We start from the raw sequence: 20,010 nt of genomic DNA on the forward strand, positions 1-20,010 counted from the left end.
ATGTAGCTGGGTGGATGGGGCTTGAATCATTTCACATAATGGTTTAAAATATATGAGGAAAGGTCCCCTAGTGCATATCACAAGAAATAATGAGATCCCTGTAATGTGAGCCCTCGCTCCAGGAACCCAATATTAAATATAGACTAAGAAGTCAGGTCCAACTACCATTAGGTTTCTGAATTGTCCAAAGGAAATTCACCAGAGCTTATTACATTTCTGAAAGAATTTCTTTAAAAGATTTTTTTTTAAAAAGGTCCAAGTGCTTTCTCTGAAAATATAATTTGAAAACCCAATTCCTGAGACATTGCAAAAGCCACCACATCACTAATTCAGTCAGAAGCAGCGATGCTCACTGGAATATGCAAAATTATACAAGACACACAAGCGAGTTAAAGTGCTGACAAGCCCATGTTAAAGAAGGATCGGAGGTGTTCATTTTCAGGGGAGCAGCTATGTAAACTTTAAATGGAAACACAAAATGAACTACTCCTTCTAAGGTAATTCAGCAATACCTTGGAGAAAGGATTTCAAACCATCTTTCTGCAAGCGGTGGCAAGAAGATGGGTGTTTTATGCTCATTCATTTTTTTTTTCTAATTTACAGTGGAATTTTAATTTTGGGGGAAAAAGTCATCATTCCGAATGAATTCTAATTTCTAAGTGTTGAAGGTGCCACCTGAGAATGTCTGTGAAGACTGAGCCTAGAGGAAAATCCTGTCATCTCTTCATGGAAGATGCATGTATTATTGCTATTTAATAATACTGCATCCTATAGGCAAAGTGAAGTGTGCAGTTGAGGAGATACTCTGAGCTCTGGTTAACATGGAGACAGTGAGTCAATCATTCCTGCTCTAAACCCAAAGCTTTTGCCCCACTGTTAGGGTGCTCCCCAATTATCTCAGCTTCCCTTTCTCTATCAGGAAGTACACCTCCTACTTGCCCCTTGCTATTAAGCATTTGTAGACGAATTGTGAAGTTCCAGTTTCTTCCCCTATAAAAAATTTTTAAATGTCATTGAAGCAATCAGCTTGCATTTTCTATATTCTCGCTGAACTCCTTCGGTGTTCTTATAAATCTTGCATGATAGCACCAGAGCTTCAGTGCAGATAAAAGTCTAGCTCTGACGTCACTACTTAGTAGTCTTCAGAAGTCTGTGGGGGATAATACCAGGCACGGCTTCTGCATTTTCTAGTCCGGTGGGCAATCTACCGCCTGGAGCTCACAGTGCTGTGTTTATATGAAAATAACCCCGAGTCAGAAAGGTCTTGGCACTGGCAGGAACAATGGCTCATCCAGCACCCTCAGAAATGCTGAGAAGGTTTCTCTGGGTGGGTACTAAGATTAAAGCAAAGTTATTATACATAATTACTCAATAATTACACAATTTTCAGCTTCCAAGGCTTTTTTCTTAATTAAAAAACAACACCACTGGAAAGAACTCCATTTTAGAAAGAAACCTTAGGTTTGAATCAGCTACAAATTTTCTTCAGCAAACCAACAATAGGACCGGGACCGAATCTGTGATTTCATTAATACAGGAAACTGGCCACCAGTGTTGGTTAGAGCTTCCTCAGCCAAATATAGGTTTTAAAAAATTGATAACTGGTTAAATGCTTTCCCAGACTCACAAAGTCAATATGGGTCAGAGGCTGGTCTCCCTAAATGTGAGGTCAGCTCTCTATCAAAAATCCCATGCTGCTTCTGACAGAAGAGTAATCATCGATGATGATGAAGACAATGATGACAAAGGAAGGTGACCCCATAAGGTAAACATGGCACTGTGGGTAAAACACTGGAATGAGAATCTGAAAACCCATATCCGCCACCAACTAGACCTTGTTTGTGACCTTGAATTTTGCCTCACCGGGCCTTAGGTTTTTGTTTCTTGTTTTCCCAATGGGTCCCCTCCCAGTTTAAATATTCTGTAGTTTAAAATACTTGTCCAGCTATAATATTATATCTTCTAGTATTCCTTTCTAGATCTAACATTTTGTATTCTAAGGCAGACGTGTCAAACTCACATTATGCCAAATCAGATTAAAATGTAATTGGGAGCGTTCTATCAATAAAAAATTATTTAAAAAAATGTAATTGGGAAATGTGTATCAAAATAAATAAATATTAATTTTGGTTTTCTGATGCAATCTGCAGAAATCCATATGGATTTGAATTGACACCACTATAAATATAAGATACTTTAGCTCTCTGCTATTCCAGTCTTCTAAGGTGCTTTTTTTTTTTTTTTTGGAAGAGGTTGCTGTTTCTTTTAATACTGCTATTCTATATTCCAATGTTTCTTTCACTGCTGATATTCTGTGTTTTAGGATCCCTTTCCCATTCTGATACTCTGAGGTTCCTCCCAGCTCTAATAGTCTGTATTGGATGGTCTTTTCCCACTTTATCATTCTATGTTCTAATGCCTTTTTCTTTCTGGTTGTGATGATGTAGAATTCTTCTAATCTTTATCATCTCCCAAAAGAGTTTTGCTATTTTCACTAGTTAGGAATTTCTATTATATCAGTAAAAAATATTGAGTGACCTCTTCCCATACATGCAAAAATTATCTCTAACAATGTTTATATAGCTTCTTTCCAAAGCTTCATAAGTTCTTTTTTTCTCTATTAAAAAAATTATTATAGCTTTTTATTGACAAAACATATGCATGGGTAATTTTTCAAGGTTCATAAGTTCTTAAAGGTAGATAGGGCACAGACTAATTTTCTTTCTTTCAGATAAGGAAACTGAGCCTTAGAGAGAAGCTCTTAGACAAGAGCAGCATGCTGATTATAAATGGCAAAGGTGAAATTTAGGGGTCTCTTGACCCCTACCCCAGTACATTGTTTCAGAAGTCTAAAGAGATTCTTAAGCCATTCATGATTTTTGAGTATATACTGGTAGGAAGTAAGAGAGACATTTTCTTCAAACTAATTGAAGAGTTGTTGTAGGCATTCTTGTCTCTGTGATTAAGGGAAATGAGAACACTGCTAATTAGCTTCTGAAATGCCAAGAAAATGTGTAAGCTACCTTCAAAAACAACCAAGGAAAGAAGCTGTTAGGACTTGTGACAGATTATCAACACCATGTGGGAAAAAATACTTCCCTACTTTGTGGAAGTGGCAAAAACCATCTCACAGAATTTCCATGTTCAGTTGTATTACAACCTAGAGTGAAGACCTTCCTCCTTCTAATGCGGTCCTATGGGTATATGGGGTACAGCCAGAGCCACTAGCCAAAGGCAACGGGTCAAAAATTAAACATGGAGCTATGAGGGACACAGAGGTCAGAGATCAGAGTCATGTGGAAGACACTGTATTCTGCCAGTGTATTGTATTAGATATTATCTACAAAGTATTTGTCAAAAGCGCCAAATCTTTTCTGGGGGCAGGTGGCAGGATACTGGTAAACTTGTTCTTTGGGAGTTAGAGAATATTTATACATATGAAATAGAAACATGATGTCTGAAGAAACTAGGATCCTCAAAGAAAAAGGAACCCAGGAAGGTTCTGGATTTAGCTGAGAATACTCGTGCTTTGACACTTTCCTAAACTTGATTGGTCCTAACTAGCCCCAAATGTGCAGGAGAAAGTCCCTTTTACATTTTCCTCATTCCTATCTGTCCTAGCCTAACTCTCAGCATAGATGCCCATACTTTCATCTTACCTTACCTAAAGAGAAAGTATATAAAAATTATTTTGCTAATATTTAAAAATTTTTACATAAAGAAATTTATGTAGAAGAAAATGTAAAGAGTATAGATTCAGTTATAGAAAAAAAAGAATCTTAGAGCAGATACCCCGAATCTGCCCAAATGGGTTTTCAGAGCTTCTGCTGCTAATTAGTCTCATTGCCACTTGACTAACATCTGGCCCGACTTCCATGTAGACAGATTCATTAGGACGATTTGGGAGAAAGACACAGGTATACCTCCCCAGCCATACTTGGGAGCCAACTCCTCAATTAAAATTCTACTTCAAAACTGGGGCTCCTCAACCAACTTCAAGGGTCAGTCTTTCTGCCAGCAAACCTCCCCTCTTAGCAGTAATAACTGATGTTTTCTCACCAGAGGAAACTTCTGTAGGCTTACAGCACAAGCAACACACACACATACACATACACACACACACACACACACACACACAAACACCTCTCCTATTGATAAAAAAAAGAGAAGAGTCATATCTTTCATAATATAAAAAGATACAGCTAAGTGGTTCAGTGGACAGAGTGCTAGCTCTTTAATGAGTTCAAATCTGGTCTCAGACACTTAGTACGTGTGTGACTCTGGCCAAGTCATTTAACCCTGTCTGCTTCAATTTCCTCTTCTATAAAATGAGCTGGAGAAGGAAATGGCAAACCATTCCAATATTTTGCCAAGAAAACCTCAGAAGGAATCCCGAAGAATTGAACATAACTGATAATGACTGAACAACTGGATAATAAGAAGAGTGACAAGATAAGAATGAGGAGACTTCAATTCTATTCCAAGTTCTGTGTCATCTCTGGCAAGTCATTGAATTTCTTAGAGCTTATGTTTCACTATCTGTAAAATGGGGATAATAAAATTTTCCAAGCCTAGTAAGAGGATTGCTTTGTGGATCAAATGACATATAAAAGAATATTTCAGAGTAATTTGAAAAGCTAAAAGTCTTATATAGATACAAGGGATTATTATTTTTTAAGTACAGTATTATTTGTGTAGCTTTAAGAATTATTTAGGATTTCTTTTTATTTTGATGAGAAGTTTGCAAAAGAAGTGTTTTAAGCATACAGTTCTAAAATATTACCAGCTTCATAGATGAAACTTCATTATATATAACAAATCCTACATAATTAATAATAAAAATAGATTTACAGAGCATTTTAAGGTTTACAAATATAAATCTCATTTGGTTTCCATAACAACCCTGAAACATACTTCTTCTTCTTATTATGCCCACTTTACAGATGAAGAAACTGAGGCACAAAGAGGTTAAGTGACTAGCCTGTGATAGGATTAGAATTCAGATCTTCACCCAAGTAAAGTGCTTTATTAACTATATTATTTATCTCCCCATTAGAAGAACTAATTGGTAGTTATCAGTGGAATTTATTTAAATCTGGAGTATCCAGATCAAGATATAAGGACAAGTCTCCTTACTCTTTGGTTGGTAGAGTGGCAAAAGAGAGGCAATCAGGATTAAGAGACTTGCCTAGCATCATATAGCTAGTAAATGTCAAATGTCTGAAGCTGGATTTGAATTCAAATCCACCTGACTCAAGGGCTGGTACTCTACCAACTTCCTTATCCTTTTGAGTTTCTATCAGTGGCAATATGAAACAACTCTCTAACAAATATTCCTGTAGCTTTCTCTTCTCATCCTACTTCCTCTGCAAAGGAAGGCTGCTTGGGCAGGTCAAGTCGCTGCTAATTCTCTCCAGGAATTAATGAAGCAACACTTTTTTTTTTTTTTCCCTGCAGATACATGATCAATCATTTCATGGTCATTCTGGAGGAAAATGGGATTTCACAATCCTTCCTTCTCCTTATAAAAGACCAGCGTTCTAAATATAGGAAGTTTGTGCTAGTGGGGTTATTATCTTATAACAATAGCCTCGATGAATCAACACAAATCTTTGTTTCAACTAGTTTCCAAGAATCCAGAGCAAGGACACCAGCTAGCATTACTCAACAAACACTTATTAGCCTATGTAGCAGGTTTCACTTGTTTAGAGAAGTTGATCCGTGTGCTCCTCCAAGCCTGCCCCATTTCTCAGATTTCTCATTTATTGGACAAATTGCCAAATTCCTTAGGCTTCTAGGTTCCCTCTCCAGAGCTAAGAGCCAAGAATTATACTAAGCCACCCACAGGATGACAAAGCAACTAAAAATCAACCAACCAACAAATAACTATTGCCCATCTATTATTTACTTATTATTACTATTACTCATAATTATGAAATTTTACCTAATGCTAACTATGTAGATTTCTTTTTTTTTAACCTTAAGAAGAAAGAAAAAATAAGGCACATTTTTAGCTTTCAGGCTTATTTAGGGTTTTTTTTTTTTTTTTTTTTTTTTGCTTATTCTTTTGATGAGAAAAGATAAGCAAAAGAGTTCTTTTGCTCAGTAGGAAGAAGAGCAATGGAATGTGTTTTTAAAACAGGAAGACAACACACTTGGGAGAAAGTTCCCCAAGCCTCAGGCTATCCAAAGCCCCAGCATTTTCTTTTCAACAATGACCATTTGTTCCAAAGAGCAGAATGAATGTTTTTCTTTTCTATGATTTATGGGTGACAGTCCCAGGAGGAGCCATTAACAATCAGGATTTGGGCCAATGTTTCCCCACAGAGAAGAGGAAAACTGTGACTTTAGCACCATCCATAGGACATGATTGTGGACAGTACCCAAAGTAACCTATAGTAGAGATATTAAAAATCAACAGAGGGAACTGAAGAATTTCTCTTGTATTTTCTTTAATTCCTTAAATATTTCCATATAAATGCAGAAATCACAAAATTGATTTAAGTAGCACTGTGGTAAGATAAAATTATAGAACTCTGAATCAGAGGAACAGGTTCCCAGCTCTTCTACTAACTAGCTATATATTCGTTAAAACAAACAAACCAACAAATAAAATGAAAAGTCTAGGCATATACTTTTAGACAAGTCAAAACCTCTCTGGACCTTCAAATTCCGCATCTATAAAATAAAAAGCCTGTATGAGAGAAGAAAGCACATTGGACCAGGAGCTGGGAGACCGTCCTGGACCTGGCACTGTGTGATACTGGATGAATCCTTTCCCCACTATGGTCTTCCTTATCTTCATTTGTAAAATGAGGGGATAGGACTGTAAGATCCCTAAGTTCCCTTCCAGTTTTAGCATTGTATGACTAATAATCTTCTCTAAATTCACCTACAAAACTGTGCAACTGTTACTACATAAGAATTAAAATGAATTTATTCTAAAAACCTCCTACTTACCATCGCAAGGCCGCGAGCCTCTTGGTAAGACACTTTGACAATGTTTGTGATGCTGGTGTTGATGAAAAAGTACCCAGAGCCTTCTTTAATGAGGAGTTCAGCCTATATGATGAAGAGAATGAGAGAATCAGAAAACGCAGTCAGACGGCCTCACTTTTGGGGTATAAGTGGGCCACGCGAGTTTACAAGTGGACAGAAGGAGAAGCTGCTTTACCTGAACACCAGGATGGTTGTAGATGGTTATATCATGGGGTGTCACTTTCACATCTTCCACAAGAATCAGCTCGATGGTGGCAGAGACAGGCACGAGAGATTCGTACTGAAAAGGGGAAAACGACTCATGAACTGCAGGCGGAAAGAGCCCAGAAGAAAGCTTCTAAGTTTTAATGGGGCATAAAACCAGGAATGATAACCAGGATTGCAGAGCATACTCAGTACGCCAAAAGACGGTTCCATCAACTTGACTCCCAAGGATTATGGATATTATTCCCTGGGGAGTTGCTGAAGGGGTCCAAATACAGTGGAAAGAGCATGGGCTATAAGCTCATGGGCTCAACTATATTGGGTCACTCATTTATTGACCTTAGTTCTTTGTTACCCTTTCTGTAATGAGGGACTCAGGGATTCCTTCAAACTCCAGATCTAGGATTTTTTTGCCTCATTCCTTTTATTTTCTCTTTTACATACTTCACATTAATGATCTAGTAAAAGCAATTCACATTATACAGCACTTTGGGGTTTACAAAGTGCTTTCCTTATTATATTCTTATGAAATTGTAGTAAAGTAAGTGCAAATGTTATTTTCTCCATATTATAAAGGAGGAAACTGAATCCTAGAGCGGTGAAATGACTTCAGTCCAGCTGGCCAGTGTAGGGGCTGGGACTGGAACTCAACCCTTCTGGGTCTCAAGTCTAACCTTCTGTGGCATCTTTCTACTTTGTGGGTAACCCATTACATCCTAAAGATACATCCTAATAAACCTGAACTGAATAAAGAAGAGAGCATTTATTGAATGTTTACCATGTTCAGAACTCTGAGCTGATACTGAAGATACAAATAGGAGAAGTAAACAGTTCTTGTTCTAATCGGAGCTAAAAAGAACTCTGAAGAAACTCAAGTTGTAACTGAAGTAAACACCCTGGAAATAGTGAAGTTGCTGGGGTGGGGCAGGGGCAAAGTTAAGAGGTCGTTAAGCTACTGTAGAAGGAATAGGAATAGGGCAGATGGGAAGGAAAGTCTGAGGTGAGTCCTCCGTATCCTCAGAAGGAATGGAGTTGTTTGTTGAACTCGATCTCATTTATATTCTGTGAGCAGTCAAGCAGCCCAAGCAAGTGAGACGGCAAAGGGACAAAGGCACCTGGCCAAGCGGGGGATTCTGGGATAGCGCAGGTCGGGGGAAGGGAAGAGAATACGGGACTCCTGCCCCAGATGGGGGCTGAGACTGCCGGCTGGGAGGGGGAATAGAACAAGGGAAGGCCGGGTGCAGGGCATCTCCTCTCCCCGCAGCCGTGACGTGGCTCCAGGCCTCGCCCTGCCGGGCAGGGGACCAGACACTGATGCTGCAGCGGCCGGGCGGCGAGTCCGACCCGTGTCTGTGACTCAGTCGGCCTGTCCCTCTGGGGCTGCGCTTTCACTCCGGTTGGATTAGCAAAAGGCTAAGTCGGGCCCTTGCGGAGGGAGAAATGAAGTCGGAGGGGGGGCTAGCGAGGCCCGGCTGCAGGCCCACTGCCGCCAGGGCAGGGGAACCCAAACGCTGTGCCCGGCTTCTCCTGGGTTTGCTGGGGGGCGGCGGTCAGTGTTGGTGCTAGAACAGATCCATGGGAGGCCTACGGGAAGGAAGGGCTGGCGAGAGAGGAAGACGGCCGGGACTGCAGTCCGTGAGACTGTGGCCAGAGCGCAGCCTTGCTCCCGCTCCTGTGAACCTTCTGTCACCTTATCCGTCCTCTCCCGAGCCCGGCTTCCGTCCCACATGCCCCTAACTAGACAAACCTCCGAACCATTGCTGCGGGGAACCTTGCGGCCCATAATCTCTTTCATCCTTAAGATCCCCCCAAATTAATATCCCGTAACAGCACTTTCACCGGGCCGTCCTCTTTCTCCAATAACCCATCACCCACAGATAAAATCCGCCCTCCCTCAGCCTGGCATCCAAGATGGCCCCCGAGAATCACTGGCAATGGGCTTCCCAGATTCCTCTCCCAAATCTGCGCTCCCCCCTCTTCCCTTTGTATCGACTCTGGTGAAATCCTGCTTCCCGTCTCCATGTTCTGATCAACGCTCTGAGTCACAGAGGGGATTCCGACTTGCGCTGGCAGAGGGAGGCTCCTTCCCCAGAGGAGCCACGGCTCCAGTCCCCCCCTCCATCTCTTACATCTCACTAGTTGCATTCACATTGCCCTCATCTAGGAGAATTTTAACTTGTTTATTCTTGCCTTTATATCCCCGATAATTACCATCGTGCCTGACGACCTGAACTGAAATTAATCGTGCAGTCTCAACCCCTGCTGGTCTCCTCTCTATTTTCTGAGAATCCCAGTCCCTCAAATGGTCCTCTCTGTGCGGCCACTAGGTGGCACAGGGGAGAGAAGGCTGGACTTGGTATCCCAAAGACAATCCAATCCAAACACTTCCTAGCTGCAGGGTCCTGGGCAAATGCTGTTAATTCTGTCTGCCTCCGTTTCCCCCTCTGCAAAATGGGGATAATAATGTACCTACCTGCCAGGGCTGTTACAAGGATAAAATTATACACACACACACAGAGTACTTTGCCAACCTTAAAATATTGTATAAGTGCTAGTAATTATTATTCTCCTTCTTTGAATTCTTAAAACATATGCTTGTACAAATGTTTTGAATATTTAGTAATTCAATGGTCTGCCTTGGGTCTCAAGTTTGATAAAGCCTCTACAAGTAGCCTCTAGGTTCCTGGGTTTGAGTTAGTCTTTTTCTTCTTCAGTACCATTGTTGTTTCCCTGTCAAAGTCTCCCCTCACAGGGACAGTGGGACAGAGATTATACCTATTTAATAAATGACTGTGGGAATAAGAACATGGCCCCCCAATTATCCTCTTACAATGGGAAGGAACAGCCAGCTCCTATGGTCTTCTTTCCCAAAATTACCTTGTACCTTTTAGAGTATGTATTCTCATTCATTATCATTCTCTTCTCTCTCTCTCTCTCTCTCTCTCTCTCTCTCTCTCTCTCTCTCTCTCTCTCTCTCCCCTGTCTCTTTCCTTCTCTTTCTTTCCCTCTCCCATGTTCTTTCTCTTCTCTCTCAATCTCTCTCTCTGTGTCTCTCTCTCACAGACACACACAAATAAATGTATCTTCTTGAGAACCAAACCGCTTTCATTTTCACTCTGGCTAGATTAGTAAAAGGAAATTACAACTGGCCAAGCCAGCCCATTTTTTGCCTTTGTTCCCTCATCATCTGCCTGGCATATAGCAGATGCTTAATAAATGTTTATTGGTTTATTGATCGCTATTCTGGAGCCCGGTTTAGGCTGAAGAAAGGCTCAATAGTGGGAGGTTCCTGCATCTGAGCGCTGTGGGACCAGACCAACAATGGCCACGTCTCTAACAAGACCTGTCCTGGAAGGTGTGGGATGGAGAGAGGGCCTGGGCAGGTGCACTCCTAGGCCGCTCTGGCTGGACAGCACTGCTCTGTCCGGTGGCAGCCGCCAGCACGCTGCCTCTTGCCCAGGATGGTTGTGCCAAGCACATGGTGGCTTCCTCTGGGCACAATGGTTGGCAAGGCTCCAGTCCCAGAAAGAGAACAAACTAATAGGCCAGATGCAGCATAAATAGACAAGACACAAATCTGTGCCCTCGGGGTCCCAGCAGCAAACACCCTCCAGACACAGGGATGGAAGCAGAGGAATGGCCTCTGCTGACCAGCCGGCCCCTCCCACAAATGCCCCGTCATAGGCTTAGCTCGCTTTCATGACATCACTTCTTTGCTCACGAGCTATTAATGGCTCCCCATGATCCACAGGATCAGGTCCTGACTCTTCTGTTTGACCCTCTGTGATCCAAGCTAACTTTATTTCCAACTCTCCCCATAGCGCCCTTGTTCCAGCCAAACTTTTGGCTTTCCTCCATGTAGGTCGCCTTCAATCCTTTGTGTCGTTTATCATATTGTTGTTCTCTTCCCTTCCTCAACCTGTCGACTTCTCAGTCCTAAGCATCCTTCGGGGACAAACTCAAGACTCCCTATTTCCACAAAGACTTCTCTGACTCACTCCGGCCAGGCAGAGGCCATTGCAGGTCCAAAGAGAGCGGCAGCTGCTTCTAACAATCTCGTTTTATTAATTAATTAAAGAAGGAGTTTCCTTCTCTGTCTGTCTGTCTGTCTCTCTCTCTGTCCGCATCCTGATTTATGATGTTACTCACATACACACAAACACCTCACACATCTCCTTGTCCCTAAAAGATTACCTTTATACTTAGAGGACCTGGGCTCACATCTCACCTCCTAGGCTTCCAACCTCCTTGACTTGAGCCCTTACCTGAGTCATTGCTGGGTTTGTTTCCTCTTTTAAAAGTTGGTGAGCGTGCGTGTGGGCAGACCAGCTGATCTCCCTTTCAGCTTCTAATCTGGGAATCTACAACCTCACCATTTTGTTTCCCTCATGGCACCGGGCACCGTGATAAACAGAGTAGCTTTTAAATAACTATTTGAGAAATAATTTAAATTAGAGAGAAAGTATTCCCTACTTCCCAAACACTCTGAAGCTAAGGAAACAAGGATATTGGTTAAGACTCAGATAAAGGGCAAAAAAGAAATGTATGATCCCTTGCTTCTTCCTTCCTTCTTCCCACCAAGCCAGACCTCTCCCCCTTGGAAAGTACCGGTAGTTGTATTTTGGCTGCATTGAGATGAGAACGATGGTAGCCAGTAGCTGTAGCAGAAATTGCAGTGGTTCCTGATTCATGGTAAACAGAGATAGTCTGTAAGCCTGACAAAAGAAAGAAGAAGAAAAAACATTAAAGAAGAAGCCTCCAGAGTTACAACCCTCAACTTCATCTTAAAAATGAAATCAATTCAACATTCTAGATATTGATATCCAAACAAAATTTGTAAAGTCCTTTGTCATGTTTTTTCCTAGTATCACCCTCAATAACAGAAAGAATTCTCTAGATCAGGCCTTCTTAAACTTTTCCCACTTGTGACCGCTTTTCACCTAAATTTGTTTTTACATGGCCCCAAGTATAGAGGTATATAAAATAGGTATACGCATCAAACATTTATGGATAATAAACCATAATTTCACAGCTCCACTGTCAGTTATAAGATCCCATGTGAGGTTGTGACCCAGTTTAAGAAGTTGGGTTTTAGACCATGACACTGAACCGTGCCCCCACTAAACAACTCACAATCCAGAGTGGATCCTTACCATGAAGCTTCTTTTGGCCGCTCCCATCATCTTTCAGTATCAGTTGCATTGGCAGACTGGGTTCAATGCTGGCCAGAGAGGGTTTCGTAGACTCCCATTTGATGTTCAAAGAACTGAAGTTGTCAAATCGACGGCCTTGTTGATCATAAGCAGCCAAGTCTAGATCAGGGTTTCGATAATTTGAAACAGGGACCTATGGGAAAAGTATTAAATTGTTGGCCACATTCTGCATCCTGGATGGACATGCTCTCATCCCTGCAAACCAGTGCTAATGCTACCTGCATCAGAGGTTCAGTTGCACCTGATTTGTTTAGCTTCAAAGGGCAGGACTAATAGCAAAGGGCTTGAGTTGTAAAAGAGGCAAATACAGATGTGATATGAATGGAAACAAGACCTTTCCAACAATTTGAACTGTTCCTCTACATATCCAATTCTTTATCTTTACTGGCAGTCAGTTTGGTTTCTTCACTGTCCTATCTCCTTCCTAACCCCATCCAAATTTTATCAATTCCTCAGGATCCAACTAAAACCCCATTTCTTTTATGTCTTCTAAAATTAGTCCAATTTTTTATCACAGAATCATAGCATTGGAAGGAATCCAATGGACCACCTAAGTATGGATACTTAAACAACGGTCCTTTCTATAGCAATCCTGACAAAGAGTCACCAAGATTTCATTTGCAGACCTCCAGGAATGGCAAAATCCTGCTTCTGTGGAAGATTCTATTTAAAATATGCAAAATTGTTATAAAGTTCTTACTATATTGAGCTTAATCTAACTCTTTGCAATTAGTAGATCACATTCCTAATTATATCCTTTGGGAGCCAAGAAGAATAAAGCCTAATCTTTCTTTTTTGTGAGGGCCCCATAAATACATGGAGACTATTGTCACATCTTTTCTTCTTCAGGCTTACCTACCCAAATTCCTTCAAGCAATCCTCATCACCGTGGATGTTTTCTTCTAGATGCTCCTAGTTCTCAATGTCTTCCCTAAAAGATCCTGCCAACAATGATTTCTCCTCCCTCTGAATTACTCTTTGCTTGTTCCAAATCACTTAATCACACACTGCCCCATATATTATTCTCTAATGATTTCACGCATGGATTGCTTGTCTTTGCCAACAAGACTACAAGCCTTTTGAGAGCAGGGGGATGCTCTCTTCTCACCTTTCCCCCAAAGTGCCTAGCACAGTGTGGATCACACAGAAGTGTTCCATAAAGACATTCTGCTTCATTGATGAGCAGTGGAAAAACAATTCAAAATATATGTCTGACTGATGGTTGGTCAGTAGCATTATCTGTGATCTAGTTATATTCCTAATGTTATAGGAAATATCGTCACAAGTCCTTGTTGCACATCTATACCAGGGAAAAAGAAAATCAATGGCAGTTAACTTTCTTTACTATTCACCAGACATGCATATTCACTCTCCTTGAGAGAGAAGAGTAGCTACTTCCCAGGCAGGTCATGTCTATATCTGCTCAATTCCATATCCTCATTTTGTCCCATGCTTAAGACTACACAAAGCTAATCAGAGCCAATTTCTACTTAGAAACTCAACTGTCTAATATGATCAGTCTCTTCCATTCTAGCACCTCACCTCACCAATTATTTATTTAGAAAATAACTTCCTTGGTGACCTCTGGATTCAAGGATTTATAAAATTAAAGTAATGTTGCATACAGACAAAAGAGAGAGGTTTATCTCTTTTTCTCTCCAAGGACATCTAATGAGATTATAAATTGCAAGATAGTTGGGGCTACTGACTTTAGGTTGATTCATCACATGACAATTCTTCTTCCCTGGTACATTACTGCCTGCAGACATCACTAGCCCATCAAAGATTGTATACTTAAGACTCTTTCCCCTCAGTGAGAGAATCATTGTATAAACACATAAGAACAGGAGGACATAGCACTGTGGCCAGTTCAAGACTGGTGTGTAAAGGGAATATTTATCACAAAGGATCTCCTCTGAAGCAGCTCTGTATGGCTCCTGAACACATATATCTACCATTACTCTATCTGGATGGGACTTTGGGATGTCATCCTGATCTGTATCTTGCCATCTAGATGGCTCTGGAAGTGAAAGTGAAGTCGGTGACTTTGTACAGCTCTCCCTCACTTAAATCCAATCATTTCCCCAAAGCCACGGTCCTCTTGGAGAATGAAGGACCAATAACAAGAAGTCTTTGGGACACACCCCCTTCTGAAAGTCTGGGTAAACAGTGGAGCTGAAAACACTAAACCATCTGTATTTTACCTTGACTTATATCTCACTGAGCTATTAATTCCTAAGGGAGGCAGACTCTAAACAATCAATCCCTTAGACTACAGGGGATAAAACAGCTAAATCCCAGCAGGTGTGATTATGGTCAATAAATCATGAAGGGGATGGAGAGAGTGAAATGCGACTTCACTAAATCCCAGATGCTAAAACTGTGGGAGCCCCCTTGGAGTCTGAGAAAGGTAAATTTAGATAAAATAAAAGGCTGTTCTACTTTACCCAGCAGGGAGTAAAGTGATGGCACTAGTTGTTGCAAGAAATAGTATATGCTTTGTAGAAAAACAATAGCAATAATCATAGTATCAATAAACTAATCTTTCTATAATGCAATAGTTAACAAAGATATTAACAGATATTATCTCCTTTTGATACTAGCATCTTCAAAAGTGGTATAGATGAATATCAGTTACATAAATTAGTAAGAGGAAATGGGGATAGATAATCCCAATCTCTAATCCTGGGGGACAGCCGTTCCTCTTCCCCTGATTTCCTCCTCCCTCCTTTCCTTTTTTGTGTTTCCCTCCATATTTCCTTCTTTCACTCTTTCCTGGAACAGTTTGTTTTGTTCTTTGTTCATACAAAAATATTTCTGTAATAACCACAGCTGCTGCCTAGACTCTCTGGATAGATAATCAAATATGATGAGTCTTTACAAGATGATTAATGAATTCCCAATATCTGACATTTAGTGAGGACAGTCCCTTCCATTGATCTGCAATTAGACAGCTAGAGCTTCTGGAGATGACATCAAAGCTTTGCTTTAGAAAAGTTTCCCAGGATGACGGTACAGCCCCTAGAAACGCATAGCACCCATTAGTTCCAACCATTATCAGTAGCTTCTGAGGCATAGAAGCTGAGACAATCCCAGTACCTCTAGGGGCTGGAATCAGACATGTAGACCAGAACTGATCCACAATGCCCAGGGCCCTTGCTGAACACCGTGTGAAGCTTGCCAGTCTTGTTCTTACAGAAGTCATATTTCATATGAGCGATGGTTTTGTCAGGATGACAGCATCCAAAAGAGCTGTAAGCACTTTGGGGGGAACATTTGACACCCAAGCGAACATGGCCATACAAACATAGCTTGTGTGTGTATGTATACATGTGTATAGTGCCCAGTGGCCACAATTGCTCTTGCATCTGAAACACCAACTGGATTTAATTTGTTTCTGAATAAACATTATTTTTAGAGCCTCTCTACCCAATATAGTTCATCCTCCACTCAGGGATCAAATTGATTGTCTTAAAACATAGAGTTTACCATCTCTATCACAACTAGGATCAAATATAAAATCTTGGGTTTGGCATTTAAATCCTTTTTTAAGCCAACCCCTTCCTATCTTTCTTGACTTCTCCCCCCCCTCCACTCTCTATCCCTATTCTCTTAGAATCTCACTTTCAGTGAGAATCCCAGAATTCTTGAAGGGAAAGTTAAAAAAAAAAAAAAAAAACAGATCTCCTCTAAGGACTTGGGTCTTCATATCCTGAACTAGATGGCCCAGTGGGATGACAGGAGTTCACTCCTTATCTTTGGCTTTTCCTCCCCAGAACTTGCTGCCTTGACCTCAGCCACTTACTTCCAAAGCCTCCAATCTCAAGGTCCCTCACCTCCTCCTCAAGCAAACAGTGTCATCCGCCATTTCTATTTAGAAGCCAGCTTTGCCTTTTTACATCGTACCTTCATTAGAGAGAGAATTGTATCCTGCATGAAACATGAGGCTAAATAAAGATGACAGGATGAAGATGACTAGAGTGAGTCAGACTTGAAAATAACTAGACAATAGTGAAAATACTGGTGTGTGTGTGTGTGTGTGTGTGTGTTTCTGAATATGTTTATGCACTTCTCTGGAGACAGCCCTTCTTCTGCTCCTCTTTCCCTTCCTCCTTCCCTGATTTCTTCCTCCTGCCTTTCCTTCCTTCCTTTCTTCTTTGTTTTCTACATCGTTCTTTCTTTCTTTCCCTCCCATGTTAGCTTGGGTATCAAATATTTCAAGGAAATGGCTACAGTCTCATATAAGTCATAACTGCTGGCTGAATCAGAGCTCTCATATTTCTGCTAAGAACAAAGTATTCCCATTCTCTTGGTCTCAGTTTCCCCCTTAGGAAATTGGAAAGATTAGTCAATCTCCAAACTCCTTTCTAGCTCTGACCTTCCATGAACACAATAGCTGGCCTCCTCATCTCGCGATTTCCCCTTTTTTGTCCATGTCTACCTTCTGAAGCTTAGTTGATAGATATTTTATATACATTTATAACACTACTTGTTGATGCTCAAAAGTGAGTTTCCAGAGGCCTTAATTCTGGGGAAATGATTTGTTTTAGGTAGGCAGTAATAGTTCACAGACTCCTAGAAGTCATCAAAATTTCTACATATTACCAAGAAAGTCAAGTAGCAAGAGATAGAAAGAGAAACTCCATTTAAAATAAATGAAGACAATATAAAATACTCGGGGAGACGACCTGCCAAGACAAACCCAGGAACTCTACAAACACAACTGCAAAATTCTTTTTACACATATAAAGTCAGATCTAAATAACTGGAAAAATATTAATTGCTCATGGCTAAGCTGAGCCAATATAATAATAAAAAATGACAATTCTGCTTAAATTAATTTACTTATTTAGTACCAAGCTATCAAACTACCAAAATAATTTTATAGAGCTGGAAAAAATAATAACAAAATTCATCTGGAAGAACAAAAGTTCAACTAATTGTAAAGTACAGACTAGCTCCTTAGAAGGCCTCAGGATTAGCCAGTCAGGATAAATCAAAGTCCTTGGTCTTTAGGGGGAGAAGGAGGCAGGCAAGCTGCCACGTGGCTTGCCAAAGATGTATCCTGGATTCTGGAGTCCAGAGTCTCCAGCCTCTCTCCTCCTTGTCCTGCTGCCAAGTGATTCTGACTCCTCTCCCCCAGCTCTCTAATCCTTGTCTACAATTATCTCAACAACAAATATTCAGCAACCACCAATGATGAGGAGAGTCATCACATCACCATCTTATCTAAATATGTATATAGAGCCATTATCTCACATCGAATAGATAATTAGCCTTAAGTGCTCGGTTATCTGATTCAAGCACACCTTTTCAGAATTTCAGCCTCTACAAAGAATATTAAGGGATTCAATTTAAAAAAAAATGTGAAGGAAGATAGCTTGGCCATAGCAGATCTCAGAATGTGGTACATCGTGAAATAGATTAGGTACTTGATTCTTACTAGTACCTGACCATAAAAATCTACTGTTCGATAAGTCCAAAGATCCAAACTTTTGGGATATTCAACAAAAACTGCTGGGAAACTGGAAAGCAGTTTGGCAGAAAATAGGGTGAGACCAATATCTCACACCATATACCATGAAAAATTCAAAATGTGTATATGCTCTAGACATAAAGGATGAAATAAGGGGAGTGTGGAATATTTTACTTGTCAAGTATATGAATAAAAGAAGAATTTTAACCAAATAAGAAGTAGAGAAATTACTGAATGTAAAAGATATAGTTGTGATTATATTAAAATTAAAAAGGCTTTACACAAACAAAACCAAACGTAGGTAAGATTAGAAGGAAATCAGAAAATTGGAGAAAAATGTTTCTCTAATAAAGGCTTCATTTCTCAAATATATTGAGAACTGAATCAAATTTATAAGAATACAAATCATTCCTCAATTGGTAAATTGACAAATAACATGAAAAGACAGTTTTCAGATGAAGAAATCAAAATTATCTACAGTCATATAAAAATGTTCTACATCACTATTGATTAGAGAAATGCAAATTAAAATAACTCTGAGATACCATACGCATATCTATCAGATTGTCTAAAATGACCAAAAAAAAAAAAAAAAAAAAAGAAAGAAAAGAAAAATGACAAATGTTGGAAGGAACACAGGAAAATTATGACATTAATGTACTGTTGAAGTTGTGAACTAAGCCAACTATTTTGGAGAGCAATTTGGAATTTTGCCCCAAAGGCTATGGAATTGGTCATATTCTTTGATCCAGCAATAGCAATAGTAGTTTTGTATGCCAAAATAAAGGAAAAGGGCCTACACATACAAAAATATTTATAGTAGCCCTTTCTGTGGTGGCAAAGAATTAGAAATTTGGGGGATGTCCATCAGTTGGGGAATGATTGAACAAATTGTATTATATGATTATGATGGAATAGTATTGTGCTATAAGAAATGAAGAGTAAAATGATTCAGAGAAACCTGGAAAGACTTACAAGAACTGATGCAAATTGAAGTTAGTAGAACTAGAAGGATATCATACATAATAATAGCATTATTATAATGATGATCAACCATGAACTACTTAGCTATTCTCAAAATACAATGATCTAAGAAAATTAAAAGACTCAAGATGAAAAGTACTATCCACCTCCAGAAAAAGAAGTGATAGAATCTGAATGCAAATCAAAGCATTCTTTTAAAATTTTTATTTTTCTTGGATTTTTTTATTTTTTTGTTCTGTGTTTTCTTTCATAACATGACTAATATGAAAATATTTTCCATGACTTCACATACATAACCAAATTCAAACTGTTTGCCTTCTTAAGGAGGGAAAAAAGTTGAGCCTCAAAATTTTAAAAAATGAATGCTAAAAAATTTTACATGTAATTGGAAAAATAAACTATTCAAAGCAAAAAAACAAAAAACAAAGCCAAATATTTTGTTCCTTCTGAGATGGTTCTACAATGTGTATCTGCCTTCCCATCATCCTTTTAGTCTTAGGCTCAGACTTACCACTTGTTTATTTTGTTGCATCAAAGGGCAGGACAAATCCAGCTGAGGACTAGCATAGACAGGTGTGAGAGTGAGTCTTGAAGGTGGGGCACAGATAAACTTCACTACGGCTGGCTCTGTGGCTGGGAAGGGGTTTGTGACACTGGGCTTGTTTCCAACTGTGAGAGCAATGACCTGTGTGAACCACATAAAAAGAATATCATCAATCAGGGAAAGAAGTGGACCAGCAGCAGGATAGCTGGATTCCTTTCCCTTTCCGTTTCGACCTTATTCCATAACCCCTGTCACGTCCATTAAGCAGCCTATTCTGTGTCTCTGTTTCCCCACCTATAAAATGGGAATGATGATTTTCTGTCTGCTACTTACCCCTGAGGGATCCTGAGAAGACAGATAAATTAATATGGGTGAAACATTTTGAGCTTCTCAGACAAAAAAAAAAAGTCACTATAAAAATTCAAGGTTGTATTACCATATTCACAAGTTCACAGGTTTTTAATGAGAATTTAAATAGATTTGAAAAGACAGACATAAAAAATGAAGTATAGATATAAGCTATAGCATGAATAAAGGTAGACTAAAGAGAATGCCTGGGAGAGCATTAGAAAAGGCCAGTTTACAGGATC

General features: G+C 39.9%; 1 protein-coding gene across 1 annotated transcript in view; it reads right to left on the reverse strand.

The window, feature by feature from the left end:
• Positions 1-20,010, reverse strand: part of NUP210 (nucleoporin 210) — a 150,157-nt gene that overhangs the window by 48,080 nt on the left and 82,067 nt on the right. The window contains 5 exon segments of the mRNA XM_051983765.1: positions 6,961-7,062; positions 7,175-7,279; positions 11,812-11,918; positions 12,357-12,549; positions 19,388-19,561. Of these exon segments, the coding sequence (XP_051839725.1) occupies positions 6,961-7,062; positions 7,175-7,279; positions 11,812-11,918; positions 12,357-12,549; positions 19,388-19,561 (681 nt within the window).

The sequence above is a fragment of the Antechinus flavipes genome, chromosome 1 (genome assembly GCF_016432865.1).
Source record: "Antechinus flavipes isolate AdamAnt ecotype Samford, QLD, Australia chromosome 1, AdamAnt_v2, whole genome shotgun sequence".
Classification (NCBI taxonomy): domain Eukaryota; kingdom Metazoa; phylum Chordata; class Mammalia; order Dasyuromorphia; family Dasyuridae; genus Antechinus; species Antechinus flavipes.